Genomic DNA, 25341 nt, shown 5'->3' with positions numbered 1-25341 from the left:
TAAACCTAAACCTAAATCTAAATGTTATTTGAAAAACATTGAAAACGTTTCAGGGCTCCGGTAACCCTTTAAATCCTTGTAAACACAATGAAACCCCTGTGAAGATCCCTGAAACCACCTAATATTCCTGATAACTCTCAAAATGCTTCCTAAATACCCTAGAAGCCCCCAAAATGTTTCTGCAGTCCCCTGAAACCCTTCCAAACCCGCTGAACTAAACCCCTTTGCAACGCCGTGAAACCTAAGAAAGGTTCTTTGGGTGAGTTAAAACGCTTCTGAAACCCTTTTCGGAAATCCACTTGATAACCCCTGAGACGCACCTGAAAACATCCTGAAACTTTCCTGAAAACCCCTGGCAACCCCTAAAATGCTCACGGAATCCCTAAAGACCCCCTGAAATGACACTAAAACTCCTTTAAAAGTTCCGAAACTCCCCAAAATTCCTCTGATACCTTTCAAAATGCTTTTGACACCAACTGAGGCTTCCCTGAAATCCTCAAAACGTTTCTGAAAACTCCTACATGCTTCCGAAACCCCTTAGAACCCGCAAAGATCCTAATATCCCTTAAAACGCACCTGAAATGCCCTATACGCTGAATCCCACTGGAACCTCACTGGGGCTTCTTGAAATGTCCTGGAACCGCACCGAACGCCCCTCAAACTCCCGCGACGTTCATGAAACACCTCTCGAACCAATTCAAACGTCCTGAAATTCACTGAGATATTCCTGAAACGGTCCCGAAGCCGCTTGGATGGTCTGAAAGAGGCCTTTAAACGCCCCATGAAGCACTTCGGAGGGCCCATATAGCCGAGGCGGTAAACGCACGGGTATTCAGCATGACCATGCTGAGGGTGACGGGTTCGATTCCCGGTCGGTCCAGGATCTTTTCGTAAAGGAAATTTCCTTGACTTCCTTGGGCATAGAGTATCTTCGTGCCTGCCACACGATATACACATGCAAAATGGTCATTGGCAGAGGAAGCTCTCAGTTAATAACTGTGGAAGTGCTCATAGAACACTAAGCTGAGAAGCAGGCTTTGTCCCAGTGAGGACGTTACGCCAAGAAGAAGAAGAAGAAGAAGAAGAAGAAGAAGAAGAAGAAGAAGAAGAAGAAGAAGAAGAAGAAGAAGAAGAAGAAGAAGAAGAAGAAGAAGAAGAAGAAGAAGAAGAAGAAGAAGAAGAAGAAGAAGCGCTTCGGAATCTCCCCGGAGACACACACTGAAACTCATCGGAAATCCCTCTTGTATCTCCCAGGATATTCTCAGATACGCTGCTGAAACAATCTTACGTATCAAGCACAGAGAGAGTCAGAGTTCGGAAGAGAAGAGAGCTCCAGCGCACGGCAAATTGAGTGAACACTACACATTCGATTGCACAAATTTGCCACGTTTGAGTTGGTTCGGCTGTCTCGTAGCAGAAAGTACGGCGGGCAAAGAGTTTCAAGCCGCATTCTACCCTTGGTTTCAGGTGAATTTAAGGGGGTGAGTACAAACTTCACTAGTTCGTAATAGAATGAGAGATCATAAGTAACGCTTGTAGTTTCGATTACCCACAAGGTAGCTCTTGAAGACCCCAAGTACTTGATGCTGACATGATTTTTTTAGGGGTTTAGGGTGCTCCATAGGTTTCCAGCTTAGCTTCAACGGAGTTTTAGGTTGATTTCAGACGTTTCAGGGCGTTTCAGTGCATTGCATGAGGTTTCAGAAGGGTTTCAGTGAGCTTCAGAGGGAGTTTCAGGGGCGTATCGGGGGGTTTCAGAGGGATTTTAGGGTGCTTCACAGGCTCTTAGTTGAGCTTCACGGGGTGTTTCAAGGCGTTTAAATATATTTCAGGGCATTAAAACGAGGTTCCAGAAAGGTTTTAAGGATGAAGTCCCGAAGGATGAAGGCGTTGTGTTAAGCTTCACGATGATTTATGTGGGGTTTCAGAAGCATTTAAAAGCGTTCAATGCGTTTTAGGGTGTTTCAGGATGTGTCATGAGGTTTCAGAGTAGTTTAAAAGGCTTAATAGATTATCAGGATATGGGGATTTTCTCGGCTTTTGCAGTCGGTGACAGCAGTAGGTGTCGATAAAAGTGTAGGCGATCAAAACCTAAAAAGCTCTGCTAAAAGCGAAGCAAAAATAAGCTTAAAAGCTAAGGGAACAATTTATACCACTACAGCGTCTACCAAACGTATCGATACAGCAAATCGAAGGTGGCGTCATCCAAATTCCGTTGGACAATGTTTAATGGGCTTCCATGGATTCTAACAAGAAAGCAAGCCTTTAATCCCTTGAAGAAGGTTTAAAATAAACCGAAACCGTCGGAAGTTGAGGCAAACTTGTTTTCGCTGCTGTCACCGACCGCAAAAGCCGAGAGAATCCCCATATCCATTCAAGTCGATAAGCAATCAGATTAGATTGTCAGGTGAATGATACGGGGGTTTCATGGGGTTTTCAGAGGCGTTTCTAGGCGTTTCAATGCGTTTCAGGGCTTTACGCGAGGTTCCAGGAGGGCCTTAGGGGGTTTCCCAGACGCTCAAATAAGCCTCGCGGACGTTCAAGGGAATTTTAGAGGTGTTTCAAAGCGTTTCAGAAAGTTTCAGAGGGGGCTTAGGGTGCTTTATAGGCTCTTAGCTAAGCTTCACGGAGGTTTCAGGTATTTCAAGAGCATTTCAGGGCAATTTAAGACGTTACATTGCATTGTAGGACGTATCAGGATGTTTCGGGAGGATTCAGAGGAGTTTTAAGTGACTTTATAGACAGTCAGGTGAATGTTACGGAGGATTCAGAGGGTTTTCATAGACATTAAAGGGTATGAGGTTCTGGAATGGTTCTGGAATGGTTTTAGAAAGCTTCCCATGCGCTCAGATAAGCTACACGATAATTTAAAGAGGGTTTCAGAGGCTTTTCAGTGCGTTTCAGGGCGTTTCATAAGGTTTCAGAGGGGTTTTAGAGTGCTTCATAGGCTGTCAGCTGCGCTTCACGGGTGTTTCAGGAGGATTTCAGGACGTTTTTAGACGTTATATTGCATAGTAGAGTGTGTCAGGAAGTTCCAAGAGGAATCAGATGAATTTAAAGGGACTTCATAGACAGTCAGGTGAATATGAGAGGGTTTTCATAGGCATTTCAGGGCATTACATGAGGTTCTAGAAGGGTTTTAGAGGGCTCTTCAGGCACTCCAGATAAGTTGCACATTGATTTAACCCATCAGCACGCCGTTGTAAAAAGTACAACACTACCAAAAAACCTCACTAGTCGTATACAGCGTGAACGCGGTGCAGTTTAAGTTTCTAACAGGCGCGCGTTCTGAATGGTTAAGGGGGTATCAGAGGCATTTCAAAGAATTCAAAGCGTTTCAGGAGGTTTCAGAGGCGTTTAAGGGTGCTTCAAAGGATTTCCACTGAGTTTTAGGGGAGTTTTAGGGGAGTTCCAGGGGCATTTCTGACGGTTTCAAGAGGGCTTCAAGACGTTCCATACTGATAACGTTTGTAAAGGTGATCAAGTAGTTAATCATGGTCAGATACTTACCGGACAGCACTTCGTCCCAGTTGATGGTCTTCACGTGGCACAGATTGTAGTTGTTGAATATTCCGGCTGACCCGCTCAATATATCCCGTAGCGCTGGCATCTCCAGGGTGTTCATCTGCGAGAACGACACAAACAGCCCGAATTCGTCCTCCCATTTGTTCAGCTTGAACGTCGTGCGACCTCGGATGATCTGCAGTCGTGGCAAAATAACCTGCGGAATGTCCACGTGGCTGATCAGCACGTAGCCGGTCACCTCCCGGATGTGCTGTAGGAAGCTCAGATCGTACGAGGTGTTCTGGATCCAGGTGATCTCCAGGTTGCCATCCACGTAGGTACAGTTGGTGTATCGATCCCGGAGGTTTTTGTAGTGGTACTCGCGGTTCGAAGGCACCGACATGCGTCCGTTGGTTCCGATGCAAACTGCAATAAAAAGAAGAAATGCTGTCATTAGAAAAATGCTTTTTATGGGCTGTTAATCCGCTGTCCATTGGCTTCGTAGAAGCGAATAGGTCAGCCATTCTGCCAGCAGTAATAATTATCGTCAAGCAGGCAAGATATTAGCATACACAATTAAGATCACGATGATTTCTGCGGAACGTAGCCGGTTCGGTGGAGTCATGACAGATTACATCGGCGTTCGAGGAATTCCAACCGATCCATCGATCGATTGGTTCGGTTTAATGTACGACGACGGCATTTAATGGACCTAAGCGGTGTGTGGCAATTAGAGCCACGCACACACTGGAAGTGCGCCCCAAAGCGATCTGCGCCACCGTTGGACGTTAAGATGGAGTTTAAATGCTTGAAGATCGCGCGGGTGTTCCAACGCAAAACGATGATGGCAATTGAACGATTTTGGCTAATCATTTGTACGGATCTGGTGACCATCATTAGGCATTTCCGGCCCGAAGGAAGTTGTTCAAGGTCTTTCAAGGGGATGCTGTAGCTGTCCGTCAAAGGGAAAGCAACAACGTAGTTTAGTACTTGTTACACAAGAGTGCGGTGTTGTTGTTGTCAGCTCTGCTGCCGTCACCACTCGGCGGCGCTACCGCCATCAGATGCTAATGAGATGCGATGGCGATGGTTGTTCAATAAAATCAGAGTGATTGGCCCGGAGGCTGCATTGGGATTTCGAAACCCAGCGCTGGGGTGGGATGAATCGGATCTTTTCAGTGACCAGATGGTCATCGTCGAACCATTGTAGTGGGCAGTGTCTCCATAAATCGTCGCAGTCGCACATTTTTCGGGCTCGTCGCTTGATGAATCGTTGAAGTCTTTTCGGAGAAATTTCCTTTGAATGCCGCTGCTAGGTCAGATGGCAAAGGCTACAGCTGAAGGCGCGCTTTCGCGTTTGGCGCGACTTCACGACAGGCAAATTTCGTCAAACTCGCCTTATGGAATGAACTCGGTTGCTGGAAGAATCCCTCAACCGAAAAGGCATCCAAGTAGAAAACACTTAAATATCGAGAAATCAATCATGGAGCAAATCTAAAGAAGGTCAAATTATATGGCTCTGAACGGAGCGACCGCATGTCCCTCGCTCTCCCCGCAGCATCCCAGTAGTGCGGAGATCGAAGGCAACAACACCACCACCAACCCAAACCACATCAAGATCAAGTGGAAGAAAAATAATAAAATAACCATTTTGCCTAATTCGTCCGTTGATGCTGCTGCTGCTGCTGCTGCTGCTGCCGCTCCGGAGGATTAGGTGTGCCTGTTTTTGGACTACCGAACAACTTCGGTCGGTGGTGGAGCAAGGCGAGAGATTTCGGCTTTCGGGAGTTGATTCGAGCCAACCGACGACCTGACGAGTCGACCCTATCATTATTACTTATCGAAGTGGTAAGCCTCGGCCATTCCAACTGACTGACTGACTGACTAAACTGAAAACGTGTAATTAAATTAAAATATTTTTAAGCGATAGAACTCGATTGTGGTGTGGTGCTGCTGCAAACACATACACACACGCGGCTCAAGATCGGGACAAGGACCAACCGGTGCGGTGGTGGCAGCGATGATAAGGCGGATTTTGGAGTTTGCTGGTGCTGGTTGTTGTAATTGATACCTCGGGAGAACTTAAATCCAGGCTGGCACCCCTGAGCCAGCCGAGTTTTGTGCAACGAACGGGTAAAGTGCTTCTGCTGGGGACACGCACGGGCGGGAAAAAAAGCGAGATGTGTGCGTCATTTGCGCTGTCGGGAGCGGGAGTTTGCGCGGAAATTGATTGGTGCTTGGTCAGTGGCAGCAGCAGTAGCTCAGAGTGCAACTGCCACCATCGCCGCTGCGCTGACTGGATCAATCGTGTGGTGGATGGATGTCTGTATTGAACAAAGCGGTTTTAGGGTGGGCGACTAATTGAGCGGAAGCGTAATGATGGGGTCGAGTTTGAACGGGTGGCTGCTCGAGGCGATTGATCTCAATCTCTGTGCGGAATTTGGGGGTGTGTTTGAATCGCTGCTGCTGATTGAAAACGTTGCAAGGTTACAGCGAGGGTGTGGGACGCTGGAACGAAACTCCAAACTAACAGATGCTTGACATTCTGCGCACTGTTGAATGACGAGAGTTTCGCCAGATAACATCGATCTTAAAGCAATAACGATAGTGAAATATCTTGCAGATTGGGTCTCTAGTTAGCCTAGTGGTTAGGGTTATAGATCGCCAATTCCGAGACGGCGGGTTCGATTTCCATTCCGGTCGGGAAAATTCTCTCGTCTTCCTGGGCATAGTTATCATTGCACAGTGGTCCACAAATCAAATTTACTAGGAAAGATGCATTCAGCGCCTTTAAATGATTTTTTAGATAAATATGGTCTTCTACAAAGTTGTCCCTAATAATAAGTTCCTCTTTCCAATGTGCATGAAAATTAGTGTGGTCCATATTTTCAAAGAAATTGAAAACCAAACTTTTTTGTTTGCATGAATAACTATATACATTCTTCGGAAAATTGTAGATTTACCAATTTTGAGCAAGTTTGCTGAAGACAGTTTTATGTAGCTTTAAAATTGACCGATCTAGACATATTCTTCTGAATTAGCTTAGGGTGGTTGAAGAAAAACCGGTTTTCTGGCATTAACATTTTCAGTTTCCATTTTTCATCAAAGTCGCCCAACAAACATTTCTAGAGCATTTGAAGACGCGGCGTGCGCTGACACGGTCGTTATCTCTTTTGGTTCAATAGTCACAGGTGTTTTTTTTAAATCATAGTTTTTTGAGAAGGTGATATGACGGGTTGGCGCAAACATAAAAAATATTTTTTGCCCGCATTCAAAAGAGAAATGTGGTTATAAAACATATCCAAAAATTAGAGGGGTGTTATTTTTGTAACTTAAAACTCAAAAATACTTAAAAAATGCCTGTTTTTTTCTAGAAAATCTTTGACAATGATCTTTGAACGAAATGACGTAGCAAGATTCTCCGCGCATGAAAATGTGCGTTTTTGGAAGCTCTGAAAGTGGTTCTTAGGCTACTTTGACGAGAAATTTGAAACAAAAAAGCTAAAGCAAAAAAAAAAAGATTTGTTCTAGCGTCACCCTATGAAAACTATGGAAAAATGCTCCAAATTTGGTCAAAACAGTCAAAACTCCAAGGCAGGGGTTTCAAGTAAGTTACAGGGCAGTTTCAAAGAGGTTTCAGGTGTTTTTGATAAATTTCAGGATAATTTAAAATTTAAAACCACTTATGTTTTGCAACAGAAATTCTAAAAAAAATAAACTTTTAAAGAAAAACTAGAAAGGACGGGCATTTTTTTTCGCTACATTGTCCGAAGATAAGGATAGATAGTAAAAGTTAAGTGTTTTAAATTTTAACTGGTGTTTTAAGTGAAAAACTTCTACCAAAAGTTCAAAAAGTTATAGCGAAGTGAAATTTTAGAAGATTTAAGAGAGTTTTGTAGGCCTTTGAGGGAATTTTAGAGGGGGCTAAGAGGGTTTCACAAGGTTACAGAGATATTTCAGAGATGTTTTAGAGGGTTTCTGGGGGTTTTCAGAAAAAAAATCCAATAGGTTTTCATGTGCATTTCGAGGAGTTTCAGTGTGGTTCATAGGGTTTACGAAAGCTCAGTTGCAGCTGTTTAAAGGTTTTTCAGAGCATTTCAGGATGATTCCAGGTTGTTTGAAGGGGTTCGAGGGGGTCTCAAACAGATTTTTATGCATTCTAGAAGCTTTTAGGAGCATACTGGATGTTTCAGGGGGTTCCAGAGGCATTTCAGGGGATCTTGGACTGATTCAAGGAGGTATCAGGGTCGTTTCAGTTAACATCATGGAGATTTAGGGCGATTTAATGGATGTTTTAGGAGGTCTCATGACGATTCAGGAGGTTTCTGGAGATTGAGGGAGGTTTCAGGGGTTTCAGGTGTTTTTCAGGAGGTCTCAGGTGTGCTTCAAGGGGTCCTAGAAGGTCTGAGGTAGTCTCAGCAGGATACAGAAGGTCTCAGAAGATTCCACTGGAGTTTTGGAAGTTCTCAAAGGATTTAAGGATTCCAGAGAGACTCAGGAACCTTTCAAAGGGCCTCATGAAGATTTAAGGGGGTTTCAGAAAATCTCAGGAGAATTTAGGGGCCTTCAGGTTTTTCAGGTTCAAGGTCTCAAAAGTATTGCGAGTGGTCCCACCAAGTTTCGTAGGGATCTTAAGACGAATCAGGGGGTTTCCGAACCATTTTAAAGAGTGTCATGATCGTTTACTTTGGTAAACGAGGCGCTTCAGTAATTTACATGGGTGTTTCAGGAAATTTCAGAGGATTTCTGGGGGTTTCTTGTACTCGTTAAAAGCATTGTCTGCGTTTATGTAAAATACTACTTTTTATGACTTTTTAAGTTTATTTTGAAATTATGATTACCACTGAATAAAAAGAGGTTCCAGTTTATACGGAGCATTAATGAGTGCTCTTCGGTAAGTGTGTTATTTCATTTGGAAACCGCGAAATCAAGTGTGTATGATTTTAATTGAACAGTGTTGCCAGTTACTGAGAGATTTCTATAGAATGTAATCATAACAAATACTAGATGTTCTCTAGCAAATTACTAAATGGAGCGACATTATCTTAATCCAGAACAAATGTCCAAACTATCTCATTTGTGGCGAATATTGATATTGAAGATATGATAGATTACTTTGTTATTGCAAGAGAGTTGCCATCTTGCGAAATAATTTAGAATAACTTTATGATACATTGAATACCATTTGAAGCACATTGCCATTTTGGTCTTGATAAAATTTTGTCATATTCTGATAATTCAAGATATTGAAGAATTTCCTTAACTTTTCTTGAGCAGTGTTGCAATCTAGTGAATAAAATTATTGATTAAGGGGGTCTTTATCACCCAGTCTAGCTTCACTGATAATTCTACGTGATTATTATACTTCGTCAGTCACATGAAATGCGTAAATTTTCTGTATAACTACATTATAATACATAAAATCCCACAATCGCTTGCTGAACATACACAAAGTCAGCGCAGTACCTAAAATAGGCCATCGAAATTGAAAGTGATCCATGCCTGTGTTTGCTCAAGCCCCCTGCTGTTGGCTTCAGTGGTTTCAATGGCGACAAACAATCGAGCTCCTACGTACCTATTACCGCGTGCTGTGCGATGTGTTCCAATATGACCAAATTTACCCAGGGCCACTTGGGTCGGGTATCCCACGTACGTACCTAACGAATTCCACCGTTCATCGTCTACGGACAGGACAGTGCGGTCGGTGTCTCAAATAGTCTAGCCGCGCATTACATTTGAAAAGCGTGGCGTCTGACAAAAATCAGTGTCCCCCGACGAACAACTAGCATCCAGCAGAGGTAGTGGAGTGCCCCTACCGCAATTCCAAGCTTCCTCTCGGACCACTCGTTCGGGCTTGATGTAACCTGCACGCGCTCCCGCGCGTAGGAGTCCGAAAGTGGTGGGTAGCCAAAATCTAACCAGCTGAAACAAAGAGTGCGTAGGTCTTCCCGCGCCACCGCGTGACCTCCTGGTCACCCCCACTGTGCTGTCGTCGTCATCTCGCATCCATCGAAAAAAGCATCGAAAGGCTTTTAAAGAGCACGCGAAGTGGCGCGCGCGCGCTCGATCAAGCGTGAGGCGCCTCTGCTGGACTGTTCACGGGTTCCGCATGCGCGGAATGTCACATGATTGATGAGCGGCGGCGATTAGGACCGTGCGGCGGCGCACGGTGATAACGATCGCCGATAAGTGGGATGGAGTGAAAATTTAGTCCGCTTCTCTCCCGGTTGGTCGGTCCGAGTCTGGGGTCGGTCCATCGGCGGTGATTAATGTTAATTTATGTAATCATCCATAGTCGCTCTGTGAGTGCGTGTACCTGTTGGTTGGTACAGGAACTTGTGTGAGATGCTGGTGCATTATCATAACGCGAGAAGCCGGTTTGGTCCTCAGTGTCTCTAATGTGGTGCGTCAAAGTTGCACAAGAAGGGAGCCCATTGGGGACGCTTTTGCGACAGAGAAGTAAGACACTGGCGCAGTGCGGCGGTAAGTGCAATTTATCAGAAATTAATGAAAATTGAATCACGTTCAGTGCCGGGTAGAAAGTGATTACTGGGCATGGGTTAAGTGGAAAGATGACAGATGAAATGTTGATTTTTTGCGGCTTGGCATTTTACTAGAATGTCATCGATCGAACATGCATAGAGAAACTTTCTGCAGATAATTGAACCAGGCACGTGCTACGAGATCGGCAATCAACGATCATGATGAAATTGAAGAAGTGGCACTGATTTGCAATACAGAGGAAAATATTATGTGCATAATTTGTGCAACATGTCTACAACAAGAATAAAGAAAAGCTTCAATAGTAATAGTGATGTTGATGATTATTAGAAATGTATCAAATGATAGAAACTAATATTTTCTACTTTCATTTGGGTTGAACTTTGCTTTTTCGAGGAATAAGTCAAAGTGACAGTTTTGTGATTCTCTTTCAAAACTGGTCCTTGTTTTTTTTTTGCTATTTGAGTCAATTTTGAAGCAATTGGTTTCTTATCTTATATTTTTTTCACGCGAGAGAAAACAGATAGAAGCATTTGACGATCCTCGTCTACTTGGCAAATTTTGAGGCTAGAATTCAGCTTTCTACAATAATAATAATAATAATAATCGAAGGGTAAGGCTTTAGCTAAATTGATATAACACGACATCTAGCATAGATTTGCGATAAGTATTATTTTCAGTGTATTTTTTGTTTCAATTCTTTCAAATAACCTCAAACATCTTCGAAGACATTTCGATCCAACAAATAGTTTTAGAGTTGCAATTTTTTAACGAAAAAAAATTAGTTTTGTTCCAAACACCGTTTTCAAAAGTTAGGTGAATCACTTTGCACAAAAATAATACGAAGAACTTTTTTAAATTGCAGCTCATGCATTACCAAATTTTAATTGAATTGCAAATATGTTGCGTGTACTCGATTCGTGCGTAGAGTTGGAAACGCAGCTGTCCAAGCTGGTCCAAGATAAATCTGTATCTGTTTTGATATACTTGCTCATTTTATAAATAAAAAACTTCAACAATTAGATTTACATTCGATTTGCTAGAGGCAGAGCTTCACAGTACAAACATTCAATTACGGGTACCCATCCTGACGGCTGCTGTCGACAATTTCCCTCACTGGGCAATTACTGGCACTCTTTACCATATCTCTACAGACAACCACAAACAGTTACTCCTAAACACCATCATCTGCCTCCCAACCAGCAGCCGTCAAATTTTTGGGGCCACCGTTTAAATCCGGCTACCGCGACCGGTTGAGCTGCTGCTATTGCTGCCGAACCGATTGATGGACATGATTTGAATAAACGGCTCTGCGTGTACATTTTCATAAAAACCTGCTGACCTGATGGCCGCGGCTTGGGCTAGGGGCAGTTGCTGACGGTCGTACAGCCTGGAGGAGCAGAAGCAATCGCACCATCCATCTCTATCGATTTAATTTAAACAAATTACTAAGCAAATAAAATTTATTGACTTTCGTACGTCGTGAGAGAGGGGTGTCGTCGTCTCCTTTGGCTGATCGGTGTGAGAAGGAATAACGGGTGAAAATAGGTAAATGATTGGACCTCTCTGGTGGGGCCAAACAATGCAGAATTACTAAGTGTGAAAATAAACGATACTGAAGTTTTTAAAATGACTCAAGTAGCAACGAATGTTTTTAAAGATGAATCAGTCACTGGCTGAAAATCTTAAAATTAAAGCTAATAGTCATAATAATAACGAGAGTATACGATAGTCACTGAATATAAGAAAAATATAGACGTATTAAATCGATCAGGTCATTTAGGTCCATTTGATATATCCTACTAGAAATGGATCAAGCGACACTAGTCAAGTGGACGCTGAAATGGCATCAATTTGTCCATCTTGACGTGTGACAATGAAGTTGCAATCCACTCAGACGTGTTTTATATGTACTGTGCGATTGTTGTACATACTTTTTCGTCTGAATATCTTTCTTGGATCGATTCACAACACGATTTCAACATATTAGATAGAGGCAGGGCCCATATAGCCGAGGCGGTAAACGCACGAGTATTCAGCATGATCATGCTGAGGGTGACGGGTTCGATTCCCGGTCGGTCCAGGATCTTTTCGTAAAGGAAATTTCCTTGACTTCCTTGGGCATAGAGTATCTTCGTGCCTGCCACACGATATACACATGCAAAATGGTCATTGGCAGAGGAAGCTCTCAGTTAATAACTGTGGAAGTGCTCATAGAACACTAAGCTGAGAAGCAGGCTTTGTCCCAGTGAGGACGTTACGCCAAGAAGAGAGAGAGATAGAGGCAGAAAGAGATCTGGAATTTCATAGCTGGTAGCAGCAAATCATTTAGTGCGTCCTACTGCTATATCCTACCTTAAAATTAACCCAAGAATTTTTCTTAATTCGACACATATTTTGACTGTCATGAATAAAGAATTTTGTTACCCCGAACACCAAAAGTTATGCCAAAATGCTCATATTTCTTAGATGTTCAAAGACGCTCGATCATTTTTCACAGCTAGACCAGCAACAAACAAGAACAGAAAGAAATTAAAATGTCAATAAACCGAAATTAGCCTCACAAAGCAGGTAGCACAGACAACAACAACAACAACAACCACTGCCGCGGAACAACCGAAAGACAAAACGTTTCTCGGAATATTTTAATCTCCGCGGCCGTGCGGCCATCTGTTATCAGTCCGAGTTGAGTTTTTAATCGTTCGGTTGGTCGCTCGGTTGGATTTCTCGGAGCATCAGCAGGGCCAATCGAGCAAACCGGTTCCCCGCTCTTCGCGGAGGCCATCGTGGCAGGTACAGCCAGCGATGGTGCCGTGTGCCAACAAACGGAGAAAAATATAAAGAATTAATTATAGCTAATGCCACTTTAGCCTAATAGCCCATGGCGCATGAGGCGATTTTTTTTGGCGGCGTTGGTGGAAGGATGGCAGAGAGTTCTTCTTCGCGAGAAATGCGATGTTGATCACGCGCACTGGTGTGATACGGGGTACTGAGGGTCAAGTCACTGCCTTTTCCACTTTTAATTGCACTTCCAATTCCAGTTCCAATTCCACTTTTAATTGCACTTCTAATTCCAATCCAATTCCACTTCCAATTCCACTTCCAATTCCACTTCCAATTCCACTTCCAATTCCACTTCCAATTCCACTTCCAATTCCACTTCCAATTCCACTTCCAATTCCACTTCCAATTCCACTTCCAATTCCACTTCCATTTCCACTTCCAATTCCACTTCCAATTCCACTTCCAATTTGCTTTCTATTCGCTTTCAATTCGCTTCCAATTTGCTTCCAATTCGCTTCCATTTCGCTCCCATTTTGCTTCCAATTCGCTTCCAATTCGCTTTCAATTGGCTTCCAATTCGCTTTCGATTTGCTTCCAATTGGCTTCCAATTTTCTTTCAATTCGCTTCCAATTCGCTTCAAATTCGCTTCCTATACGCGTTTCCAATTCGCTTCCAATTTGCTTTCATTCCACTTTTAATTCGCTTCGAATTCGCTTCAAATTTGCTTCCAATTCGCTTCCAATTCGCTTCCAATTCGCTTCCAATTTGCTTTCATTCCACTTTTAATTCGCTTCCGATTCGCTTCCAATTCGCTTCCAATTCGCTTCGAATTCGCTTCAAATTTGCTTCCAATTCGCTTCCAATTCGATCTTAATTTGCTTCCAATTCGGTACCATTCGCTTCCAATTTGCTACCAATTCACTTCCATTTCGGTCCCTTTTGCTTCAAATTCGCTTTCAATTGGCTTCCAATTCGCTTCCTATACGCTTCCAATTCGCTTCCAATTTGCTTTCATTCCATTTTTAATTCGCTTCAGATTCGCTTCCAATTCGCTTCATATTTGCTTCCAACTCGCTTCCAATTCGCTCCTAATTTGCTTCCAATTCGGTACCAATTCGCTTCCAATTAGCTACCAATTTTCCGTACAATTCGCTTCTATTTCGCTCCCATTTTGCTTTCAATTCGCTTCCAATTCGCTTTCAATTGGCTTCCAATTCGCTTTCGATTTGCTTCCAATTGGCTTCCAATTGGCTTCCAATTCGCTTTTAATTCGCTTCCAATTCGCTTCCAATTCGCTTCCAATTTGCTTCCAATTCGCTTCCAATTCGCTTCCAATTGGCTTCCAATTCGCTTTTAATTCGCTTTTAATTCGCTTCCAATTCGCTTCCCATCCGTTTCCAATTTGCTTCCAATTCGCTTCCAATTGGCTTCCAATTCGCTTTTAATTCGCTTCCAATTCGCTTCCAATTTGCTTCCAATTCACTTCCAATTCGCTTTTAATTCGCTTCCAATTCGCTTCCCATTCGTTTCCAATTTGCTTCCAATTCGCTTCCAATTCGCTTTTAATTCGCTTCCAATTCGCTTCCCATCCGTTTCCAATTTGCTTCCAATTCGCTTCCAATTGGCTTCCAATTCGCTTTTAATTCGCTTCCAATTCGCTTCCAATTTGCTTCCAATTCACTTCCAATTCGCTTTTAATTCGCTTCCAATTTGCTTTCATTCCATTTTTAATTCGCTTCCGATTCGCTTCCAATTCGCTTCATATTTGCTTCCAACTCGCTTCCAATTCGCTCCTAATTTGCTTCCAATTCGGTACCAATTCGCTTCCAATTAGCTACCAATTTTCCGTACAATTCGCTTCTATTTCGCTCCCATTTTGCTTTCAATTCGCTTCCAATTCGCTTTCAATTGGCTTCCAATTCGCTTTCGATTTGCTTCCAATTGGCTTCCAATTGGCTTCCAATTCGCTTTTAATTCGCTTCCAATTCGCTTCCAATTCGCTTCCAATTTGCTTCCAATTCGCTTCCAATTCGCTTCCAATTGGCTTCCAATTCGCTTTTAATTCGCTTTTAATTCGCTTCCAATTCGCTTCCAATTCGCTTCCAATTTGCTTCCAATTCGCTTCCAATTCGCTTTTAATTCGCTTCCAATTCGCTTCCCATCCGTTTCCAATTTGCTTCCAATTCGCTTCCAATTGGCTTCCAATTCGCTTTTAATTCGCTTCCAATTCGCTTCCAATTTGCTTCCAATTCACTTCCAATTCGCTTTTAATTCGCTTCCAATTCGCTTCCCATTCGTTTCCAATTTTCTTCCAATTCGCTTCCAATTCGTTTACAATTCGCCTACAATTCGTTTTTAATTCGTTTCCAATTCGATTCCAATTCGCTTCCAATTGGCTTCTAATTCGCTTCAAATTTGCTTCCAATTCGCTTTCGATTCGCTTCCAATTTGCTTCCAATTCGCTTCCACTTCGCTGCCTATTCGCTGCCAATACGCTTCCAATTCCATTCTAATTACATTCCAACCCCATTTAAAAAATAATTGATTCTTACTACGCCCGCCTTACCCTCAATCCCCCCCTATCGAGGTACAACCGTGGTTCAAAACAGTAAGATGTTGCGCAAAAGATGTCCAGAGAAAAAAAAAAATCAAGAAGTCGTCATCGTTTTTGGGACGCTTCATAAAAATAAACGTTTTTAATTAGTAGAAAAACTTCTTTTCTTCCACGTCGTAAAACCCCACTTCTACTGAGAAAAAGCGGGAAACAGGGAGACTGAAATCGGGAAGCCAAGAGAAATTCCTGGAAATGGTACAATAAAAACAACACGCTGCTGGCTGGTTACCTTCTAGGATGGACGGCAGTAGGACCCGCAGAGCCCGTGTGAGGCAGAAAAGTGGAAAGTGACAAATGTGAGTGGTCTGTGTCTGTCGTGTTGATGTTGTCGGTGGAGCGTGGTGCATCGCTACAGCTAGCTGGACGATGACGATGGACTTGCTTGGCGGGATACGATCGGATCGGTAAAACGATCTCTTTCGAATATCTCTGCATGGCTGCATGACTGTGTGGAGAAGTGCGATGCCGAGATTTGAGCAAGCCAACAGGACTAAGAAGCCGCATTGAGCGATGCAGCGGTGGAGATATTAATCTGGTGCTTGCCTGAAATGGATATCCATGACATTTTGAACGAAATTTTTGAGAATTTACGAAATGTGAGGTTTACGATTATTCATATTTATTCATTATGATTTTCTATATTATGGTATTCCGGTTTTACGGTTGTTCATGAATATAATAATGAATTAAATATACAAAATGGAATGGTCTCATTAAAGAAAATCAAGGTAACTCAAATAGTTCTTTTATTTTAATCAAATCCAAGTGGTCCTTAGAACCACCATAGAATTAAAATAAAATCGTTCTAACTTTGTAAATTTTCTTCTTTTCTTCCTTTTGGTGTAACGTTCCAACTGGGACAAAGCTTGCTCCACAGCTATGGGTACTTCCAAATACACAAAACCTTCATAATCTCAAGATATCACTATACCTCCACCATAATTCATTACTCGGATCGGATGACTGGCGAAAGCGATGCAAAAAGTTGTCCCACTCACGAAACTCGTTAGTGTCGTCATGATTTATTGGACCTCCATTCCTCTTGAGCCACAATCTTCCTTCCTGGTCCATCCATGTACCATACCTCGGCATGGTAATTATTCAAAACAAGCAGAACTTTTTCCCTTTCCTTTCGGACCTTTCGTGTTAAATCTCCAAAACCCTATTCTCACGTTTCACCCGTGCGCGCCGCAACGGTGGTGGTGCCGCTGTGAAGTTTTTCGTTGGTCATCAATCATCATCATGATGGCTGACCATTTGCACCGCGTCGCGCTGCGACTTCACACCCGCGCACATCTGTCACCTTCACGGCTTGGTTTTGGCAGAGCCATGTGTCAACTTGATTTACGCGAGTTACCTACATCAAGCCGGTGGGTATGTACTGCAAGGCAAGGATGACCTCTGTCCACGATGTTGATGTGGTCCTCGTTGGTGTTGGAACTTTCTGCAGGGGATATTTTGCTCCAAGAGACTCAATACGGAAGACAAGCTGACTCACTACTCATATTTCTTGCTGCGTGTGTTCGAATCACTCCCTCTGATGATGATGATCAGATGATTTTTTTTTGACAAAAAAAATTGGAACAACTGTAGGAATCAAACGGCTACGCAGTCTTCAATACAGAAAAAGAAATTTATTGTTTGCCCGAAATTTCGACACGGGGTTTTGTGTCATCTTCAGGGGTAAGTAGATTTGCGCCAACAGCGTACAGTCCGTTGAAAAATAAGACAAACGAAAATTGTCATGTACCAACAACAAAACAACCAGACAGATACAGATAGACGAAGCATAAGACCAAAAACGAACAACTTGTTACCCCTGAAGATGACACAAAACCCCAGTGTCGAAACGTCGGGCAAATATGTAATAAAGTTCGTTTTCCGTGTTAAAGACTGCGTAGCTGTTCAATTCCTGCAGTAAACTTCTCAGTCGATCCACTATGAGAAATTGAAACAACTTCGGCAAGAAGACGAACTTTTGATGGCTAGGTCCATTTAATATCCTCAGCTTTCTGACACCCTATTTTGTCACCCTTACTTAAGTAGACGTCAAACGCCATATCATGTTGCATAGTATAAAAGTATTTTTTAAGCTGGCAACACTGCCGAACTGTAATTAAAAATCTGAAGATGTAATCCACTTGAATTGGGATGGTGTTCATGTTCATCTAGTTGTAGATTGAAGTAACGTAACACATTATGAGCAAGCCATCTATATTAACCCGGAGTACTTGTCTTAGTAAAGTTTGGTTTTTCAAAATTATCTCTACAACTGACAACAATGCATAATGTTTAACATCGATCAACACGGTTTTGCGATAATATATCGAATATGAATGATCAGTTCGGTTTTCGTGCACATGTAGAGTATGGATCAAGGTATCTTCTGTATTTTTTTGAGTTGGAAAATGTTTTCCATTTTTGCAGAAACCATTTTTTTGTGCAATTTTGTTCAAAAATGGTTTCTGCGAAAACGAAAAACATTTTCCACTACATAAAAAAATCAGAAGATACCTTGATCTATACTCTACATGTGCACGAAAACCGTTTTTGAAAATATTGATTCGTTATTCAATAAAAAATCAAAAACCAAAAAGTGAGGAAATGCTTCCAGTTTCGCCTTAACTGACTACCGTACCATTTCCCAGCCAAGAGCGGACACTTTACCGACTCCACACCGATGGAGACCATTCAAAATCAATCTTTGGATCACTGTGAAGGTCGTCACCACTACGGTACAACTATGTATATGCCTAGCTGCCGCACTTCAACCACAAAGCTATTGTTTCGAATCCTCGTCCCTCATTCAAGTGTAACCGATACTGTGGCGGACAGCTCTTCACAAGTAGGTTATGAACAATTTCAAGCGCCATATATCATCGAACTCCAAATAGCGCGAGAGACTATCGACGACAATCGACCGCGGCGTGCGACGAGCGAGACTTCACGCCTGGAAACGAATGTTGCGTTGCTGCGGCCCAATCCGATTAGTACACTCTTATTTATGGTCATTGAATATGAGTCGATTTTACTGTTCCAATGGGGACGATGACAAACGCGAGAAGCCCGTCGCTATCTGCCACACGGTAACGTGTGGCTTATTGGTGGCGTTCGCGGTGTCCACTTTCAGCTATGTCCACAACCGTAAGTCAATTGAATTCTTCGGGGTTGAAGGGCGTGGTGGAGGAAATTTGATAAAGCATAAATCTCTGTAGACCGGAGCGGTGCGCATCATGGTGGGACGTTCTCGTGTGCGCAAACGCGCGCGCGGGTGGTGAAAACAAAACTTATGTAAATTGAATTACCGAAAATGGCTTTTTGAGGGACTGCGATAAGCAGGGGTTCAAGCAAAGATACATACTAAGATCTAACAGTAGGAAAAAAAAATGATTTAATTTCGGGGTCTTTTCGTTTTAATCGAAATGGGGTCTTTTCATCCACGAGCCCCTTGTTTTGACATCAACTTCGATTCACTTGGGCGAGCCCCTCGGTTTTATTTGGTTTTTTTTGTTCATATTTATGTTTTTGTTTCGATTGGAGGCAGCTTGCAGGACGCACGAGAACCACGAAAACGCAGCTAGAGCTGTCCCGGATCCACATTACGGCAAACGATTCTGGTGCACCGTTGACTTCGAGAAGCCACTCGTCAAGGTAAGCACAGTGGACGAAATTATCAAACCAGTAGCAATAATTAGTCAGGAATAATCATCCGGCAGGCAGCTGATTTCCAGTCACAAGGAAATGATCGTTCACAGCGATGAAGCTGCGTTACCGGTGGGATCAAACGCTTCTCTGGAACCGGTGCCGGAATGCTAAAATCCTACGATATCATCAAATCGACGCAGTGTCCGACACAATCGCCAGATTACGGACACAATCTGGGTAAAATATTGACGCTCAGTTATCCGGAACATCATCACTTACAACACTGTCATCGTCATCACCAGCATCTGCGAGTTACGAAAAAAATACTCCGGACTCCGCTTGGTGCGATCTCAACAGCGCCATCAGTGATCACTAAGAAGACAGTGTCCTCTACCTGCATCTGATGTACTCGCCGATGGACCAGCTCTTCTCGCGGGGACCATTCTTGTGGTCACCGATCTGCGCCGATTAAAGCGATTCACACTCCATCCACGGTCACCTTTGGTGCCATGATGCGCGGTGCGTCCATTGAAATTTTGACTTTCGGCGGCGGAAATGTGGACACATGGTGACATTTTGCTGTATTCGCGACTGTGGCAACCATTTCGACGTTCGACGAATGGAAGAATTCTACAGCGGACCATTTCCACCCCCACGGACCTAGGGAGGGTTTCAGTTGCATGGCAGGAAATTTTCACTGGAGGAGATATTATGATTTTCAGCGCTTCGGACCTGCGTAATTAAGTAGATTCTTATTATGTTACGGTTATAAGTTTTGTCTTTTGATCAACTAATAGTAAATCAATAGGGGACAATGGGTGGGGTGGTTGTGGACATCACAATGTGACAGGTTGGGTGGGAGGGGGTTTGGGTGGTGTGTTGGGGGATTGACACTAGTAATGTGGAACTACATATCTTCAAACGCTAACATTTTAGTTGATAGCACATCAAGTGAAATTTTTTGGTGATATTTTCTTAGTCAAAATGTACAGACGTTTTGTAGGTTCACCATGTCCTCTTACTGCAAGGTGAAGCGAATAAAGTTAAAGTGTACTTCAGCTTTTTGGGTTCACCATGTCCTCCCACTGCAAGGTGAAGCAAATTAAGTTGAGACGTTCATAAGCTTTTTGGGTTCACCATGTCCTCCCACTGCAAGGTGAAGCAAATTAAGTTAAAGCGTATTTAAGCTTTTTAGGTTCACCATGTCCTCCCACTGCAAGGTGAAGCAAATTAAGTTGAGACGTTCTTAAGCTTTTTGGGTTCACCATGTCCTCCCACTGCAAGGTGAAGCAAATTAAGTTAAAGCGTACTTAAGCTTTTTGGGTTCACCATATCCTCCCACTGCAAGGTGAAGCGAATTAAGTTAAAGCGTACTTAAGCTTTTTGGGTTCACCATGTCCTCCCACTGCAAGGTGAAGCGAATTAAGTTAAAGCGTACTTCAGCTTTTTGGGTTCACCATGTCCTCCCACTGCAAGGTGAAGCAAATTAAGTTAAAGCGTATTTAAGCTGTTTAGGTTCACCATGTCCTCCCACTGCAAGGTGAAGCGAATTAAGTTAAAGCGTACTTAAGCTGTTTAGGTTCACCATGTCCTCCCACTGCAAGGTGAAGCGAATAAAGTTAAAGTATACTTCAGCTTTTTGGGTTCACCATGTCCTCCCACTGCAAGGTGAAGCAAATTAAGTTGAGACCTTCATAAGCTTTTTGGGTTCACCATGTCCTCCCACTGCAAGGTAAAGCAAATTAAGTTGAAACGTTTCCAAGCTTTTCGAGGTTCACTATTTTATTCCACTGCAAGGTAATGCAAATATAGTTCGGACGTACTCAAGCTTTTTAGGTTTACCCTGAGACGGTTTACCATGTCCCCTCAATAGAAGATGAAGCAAAATAGTTTGATTTACACGGCGAGTCACTTTATTCAAATAGAAATTTCTCACCCAATATGAGAGTCGAGCTGGGTAGTGATGTAACTCGTAGAATGAGCCTCAAAATTAGCAAAAGTGAAAAAAAAATCATTTTTCTTTATTATGCATGCATCAAATTTACAAATATATGTTTTTGTTTCCGAACCAACTCGTGATGAACAACACCAAGCCAATTTGTAATTGTATATATTTAAAAATGTATAGTGGAAGTGCATTGTTACCGTAAACCGGGGTCAAATTGATCTCCGGGTCGAAATTGATCAGACGTTTTTCAGTTAGATGAACCATACTTAGAAAAGTTTCTTTTCAAGTATCGTGTTGTTGGAATCTGATTACTAAACGATATTCGTAAGAAAATTATTTGAAGTGTGCTTTTTCTAACAGAAAACCGTCTGATCAATTTCGACCCGGAGATCAATTTGACCCCGGTTTACGGTACTCATTTTGCTTCCGCCGACGCGTTATATTTTACTTTTTGGCTACATCTGAGCCATTTTGATTGGCCATATTTTGACTCCCAAAGGCCTGGCGACGTTCTGGATGCGCTATGGGTGTCGTCAACATAGAGATAGCCGCATCGTTTCGGATGAAACCCATTTTTTCTGCATGACGGAGTTCTCCTATCCCAGAAGTGTTCCAACATGCGTTGACTCGTGAAATGGCAATGGCATCATGCGATTCAGGGTATCAAATGGTCACCTCATACTCACGCTTGGTTCGTCATCTACCCTTGCCCGGGGAGTTTTGGAAACAAGTATTTATCTTTGGTTCTGATACCAGCACCAGCACGATATTTACTCATTCCTGTTTCTTCTGGCCGATTTCCGATGGCACCCGTTTCACTACATCATCTCGGGTATTTTTGCATTTGTATTTTCAAGTATGCAGTTCCGTTTCAATGATTCCTCTGGAGCCGGACATTAGCCTAATGTTCAGAATTGATTGAGTATATCAAACTAAAGATTAACATATTTTAAAGTAGGTACTTACGCTGGCGTAGAGCTAGTCCTAACTTTTCATTTCGCCAAACTCCTTCTGCCCGTATATTTATCCACATTGCCTTTAAAAACTTTGAAAACGTTCGGTTGGGTGTGCTGAGAGATGTAATCATCATCAAGATGCCCTTTGCGTTCCGGGTGGAGTCAAAATTCCTTGCCGAATAAAGAATCTAGGAATCTCGATAGGTACTGACTGGCCCGTTTTATAAAAAAAATCAATCGAGCTGAGCTAAAACAAAACAAGAATTGGATTGTCACTTTGACATTAACTTCTGTCAAAATAAGGGGTCGGACATAAATGAGGCTAACAAATGAAAAGCCCCATATGCCGATCACAGATGATGCCGTGGTCACCGAAAAAAATGCTAGTTGTATATCGTTATCGTTGGTTCAAGCGCCGAGTCGAAGATTAACTTTGGGCCACCCAGCCAGCAGGAGGGGTGAAGCCCACTCAGTGAAACGCGATGCTTTATGCTGCTGCTGTGAATAGATTTCGCGAGGCGAATCAATCTTCTTCGCTGGGTGACGGCGACGCGAAGGTGATGACGACGGCAATGATGGTCATGGGTGCTGCTGGGGACCGCTTTATGTATTTCGCGGTCATTGTTTTGGGGCCCAAGTGTGGAGCGGGGGGTGCTGGAATGCTCTCAACTTATGGAAGCCGAGCATGGGGAACTTTCACTTGTTGTTGACGCAGCTATTGCCGACATGAGAAGTTATGGAAAGAAAGATATGTTGTCGTTTTTTTGCATAACCTGGATTATTGAGTTGAGTACAATGGCTTCTATGTTTGACGCGTGAGAGAGTAGTAATGAGAAACAAGCGGAGTTTTTTCTCGCGGTATGGCTTACATCTTAAATGATCTGAGGTTAGATTATGTCATCATATTTCAGTTTATTTAGCAAGTTCTTTAGAAAATCGATGATTAAAGGTAGTATGACACAGGCAGTTTCAGGTCAAGACGGCAGGTCTCCTGTTGTAGTTTTTGCTACTATAAAATTTGATGTATTTATAGGATCTTCCCAAGTAACACACTTGTCACCGAAGAGTCACGGTGGCGCAGGTTTATGTTGCGCAGAAGTTACTGTGACTTACTTCTAACAAATAAACACTTACTTGCTAGAAGTAAGTCACAGTAACTTTTGCGCAACATAAACCTGCGCCGCCGTGACTCTTCGGTGACAAATGTGTTGCTTGGGTTGTTTACTAAGAAGATTACCTGAGCATCATCCAAGAGCTAATTTTTTAACCCTTCTAGGATGTTAAGCTAGGTGTACCAAGATGGCGTAGTGCACGTTCAGCGATCCTGTCTGGGTCATTTTGACCCCAACATCCTACTAGGGTTAATATAAAATATCTTCATTCACTTTGGCGGATGGTAATTTGCTATCAACAGCTGTTTCAAACCTGATTTGGTGTGAACTTCAGATCCGTATGATTGTGAATAAGTCAGTTATAAGAAAAGCACAAAACCATTTGGGCTAATCCTCAATATACAGCACTATGTTTCAACATTGCCTAATCAAATTGTTCCAGATCGTCTTATCAGCGTACATTCGCATTACCCAGTTTCCTGTGCAAACGACGATAAATCTCCCTAAACAAAAAAGGCCCAAAACCACATCCACCATATGCCATCGATCATTTCAGTCCACGGTGGCCGCAACATCGGACTTCGCAGTGCAACGCTTTCCAGATTCTTCTCCCTCTTTATCTCTTCTACGTGCTTTTAACCCTAGGTGCCCGTCTTCTCCCAAAACTCCCAAACATCCATCACGGGTTCGCTGTCCAAGTGGCCAAACGAAAGCTCCAAACCAGCAGCAGCGGAGCGCTGGCTGCCTGGCTGACTGCTGCTGATCACTTTTAATCCAAACGATTAATAAAGCTGGACGTTTGGCCGTTTCGCTGTGAATTCCCTTCTTCTTCATCAAACTGATTGATCCCAGCCAGCAGCCAGCTAGCAGAGCTCGAGCAATCCACAAAAAAAAATCATAACCGTGTCCATCTCGCGCATCGACTCGAGCATCCCGATTCCCGTCCGAAGGGAGAAGGCAAAATAACTTCTTTAGTTTGGGCCGGGCGATTTGGTGGAAAAGATGTTTTATCATTAGGCTTTGTTTGTGCACTTGAATTGGGGGGAATTTCGTTTCGCCCGCTGGCTGCTTCCTCCACAGACCCATCCCGCGAGAGCAGAACCACCAAAAAGCGTGCAGTTGGAGAGGCCTTAATATCTTCACTCGCTACCCGTCATGCGCCTCATTCGGAACGGACCCCGCGCGCGCACCAATGCGATGGATGGATGGATGGTCGGACGAACGGCCTTCGTCGATGATAAATGAATACGATTATTGGAACCGAATTTTGAACGGTGAAAAATCTCTCTGCGTTCCGCTCCGCCCGGCGTAACCGCGAGTTCCCGTTCCTGTGCGTGAGGAGTTCGAGTTCGAGGTGGTGGGAACTCCATTTTCGGTGGAGCGCGAAATAATGTTTCTTTATGAGGCTTGCTGCCACATTTGCGCGTTTATGAATGTTATTGTTTGGCCGTTCGTTGGGGTAGGGAGATGTGTTTTTCTCCTCTTTGCCACGTTTGATTTCGCGGTCAGTGCGGCGTGGGGAAATCGAACTGCCTGCCTGAGCGGGTTCGGTTTGATTGTGCATTCACACCTTTCCTACCGCGCCCCGCACGCGTCGGTACTCGCGCCGCGCCGGGTGCTGTTTTAATTGGTTTTTGATTAACCGGACCATTTTGCTATGGCGTCATTCCCGGGGTTGGATTTAGATTGCATTGCTTTGTTTGTAGCATGGAAATATGGAAGCCTGGAAAGGCGTCGTCGGGAAGACGTCACATGCGGCGAAAGACTTGAGCGCATCTAGGCGACGAACCCGTTTTTCGCGCAGCTTTCTCTTCCGCAGACGCGCGCGATGTAGAACGCGGTTTAACGCGATGACAACGGCGGTGCTGCACTGCAACTCACATGTCGCAGTAAGGTATTGCAAATTCTTTCCGTGTCAACAGAGCTACTGCAATCTGAGATGAGGCCGTCGTCGTCGTTGTTAATTACCAGCATGCGCCACCATGCGACTTATGAACAGCGCACGCGCCAATCAATGCCACTAAGTAGATTCCTGGCTGCTTGTCGTACATGGTTCATGTCACTCTATAGGTACAACAGTGGTTTTCAACTGCAGAACAGTCTTGATTCCATAGGAAGTAACAGAAGTTGACCAAAGAAAAAAAAATGATCGAAGTTGATCTTTGGCCAAGCAAATTGCAGATAATCTCTTTAATAGTCGACGAAATGACTGAAGGTGTAATAGAATCGGTCATGGAGTAACTTTACCGACAAACTGTGCTCATCACGTGTTCCAG

The 25341-nt window shown here is 43.3% G+C and overlaps 1 protein-coding gene across 2 annotated transcripts in view; it reads right to left on the bottom strand.

The window, feature by feature from the left end:
- Positions 1-25341, bottom strand: part of LOC115266987 (epidermal growth factor receptor) — a 394905-nt gene that overhangs the window by 7920 nt on the left and 361644 nt on the right. For both annotated transcript variants that reach the window (XM_062850055.1, XM_062850054.1), the window contains exon 2: positions 3511-3930. In XM_062850055.1, coding sequence (XP_062706039.1) covers positions 3511-3930 — 420 coding nt within the window. The remainder of the gene's footprint in view (positions 1-3510; positions 3931-25341) is intronic.

The sequence above is a fragment of the Aedes albopictus genome, chromosome 2 (genome assembly GCF_035046485.1).
Source record: "Aedes albopictus strain Foshan chromosome 2, AalbF5, whole genome shotgun sequence".
NCBI classification, from domain to species: domain Eukaryota; kingdom Metazoa; phylum Arthropoda; class Insecta; order Diptera; family Culicidae; genus Aedes; species Aedes albopictus.
This window is presented reverse-complemented; position numbering and strand designations above follow the sequence as displayed.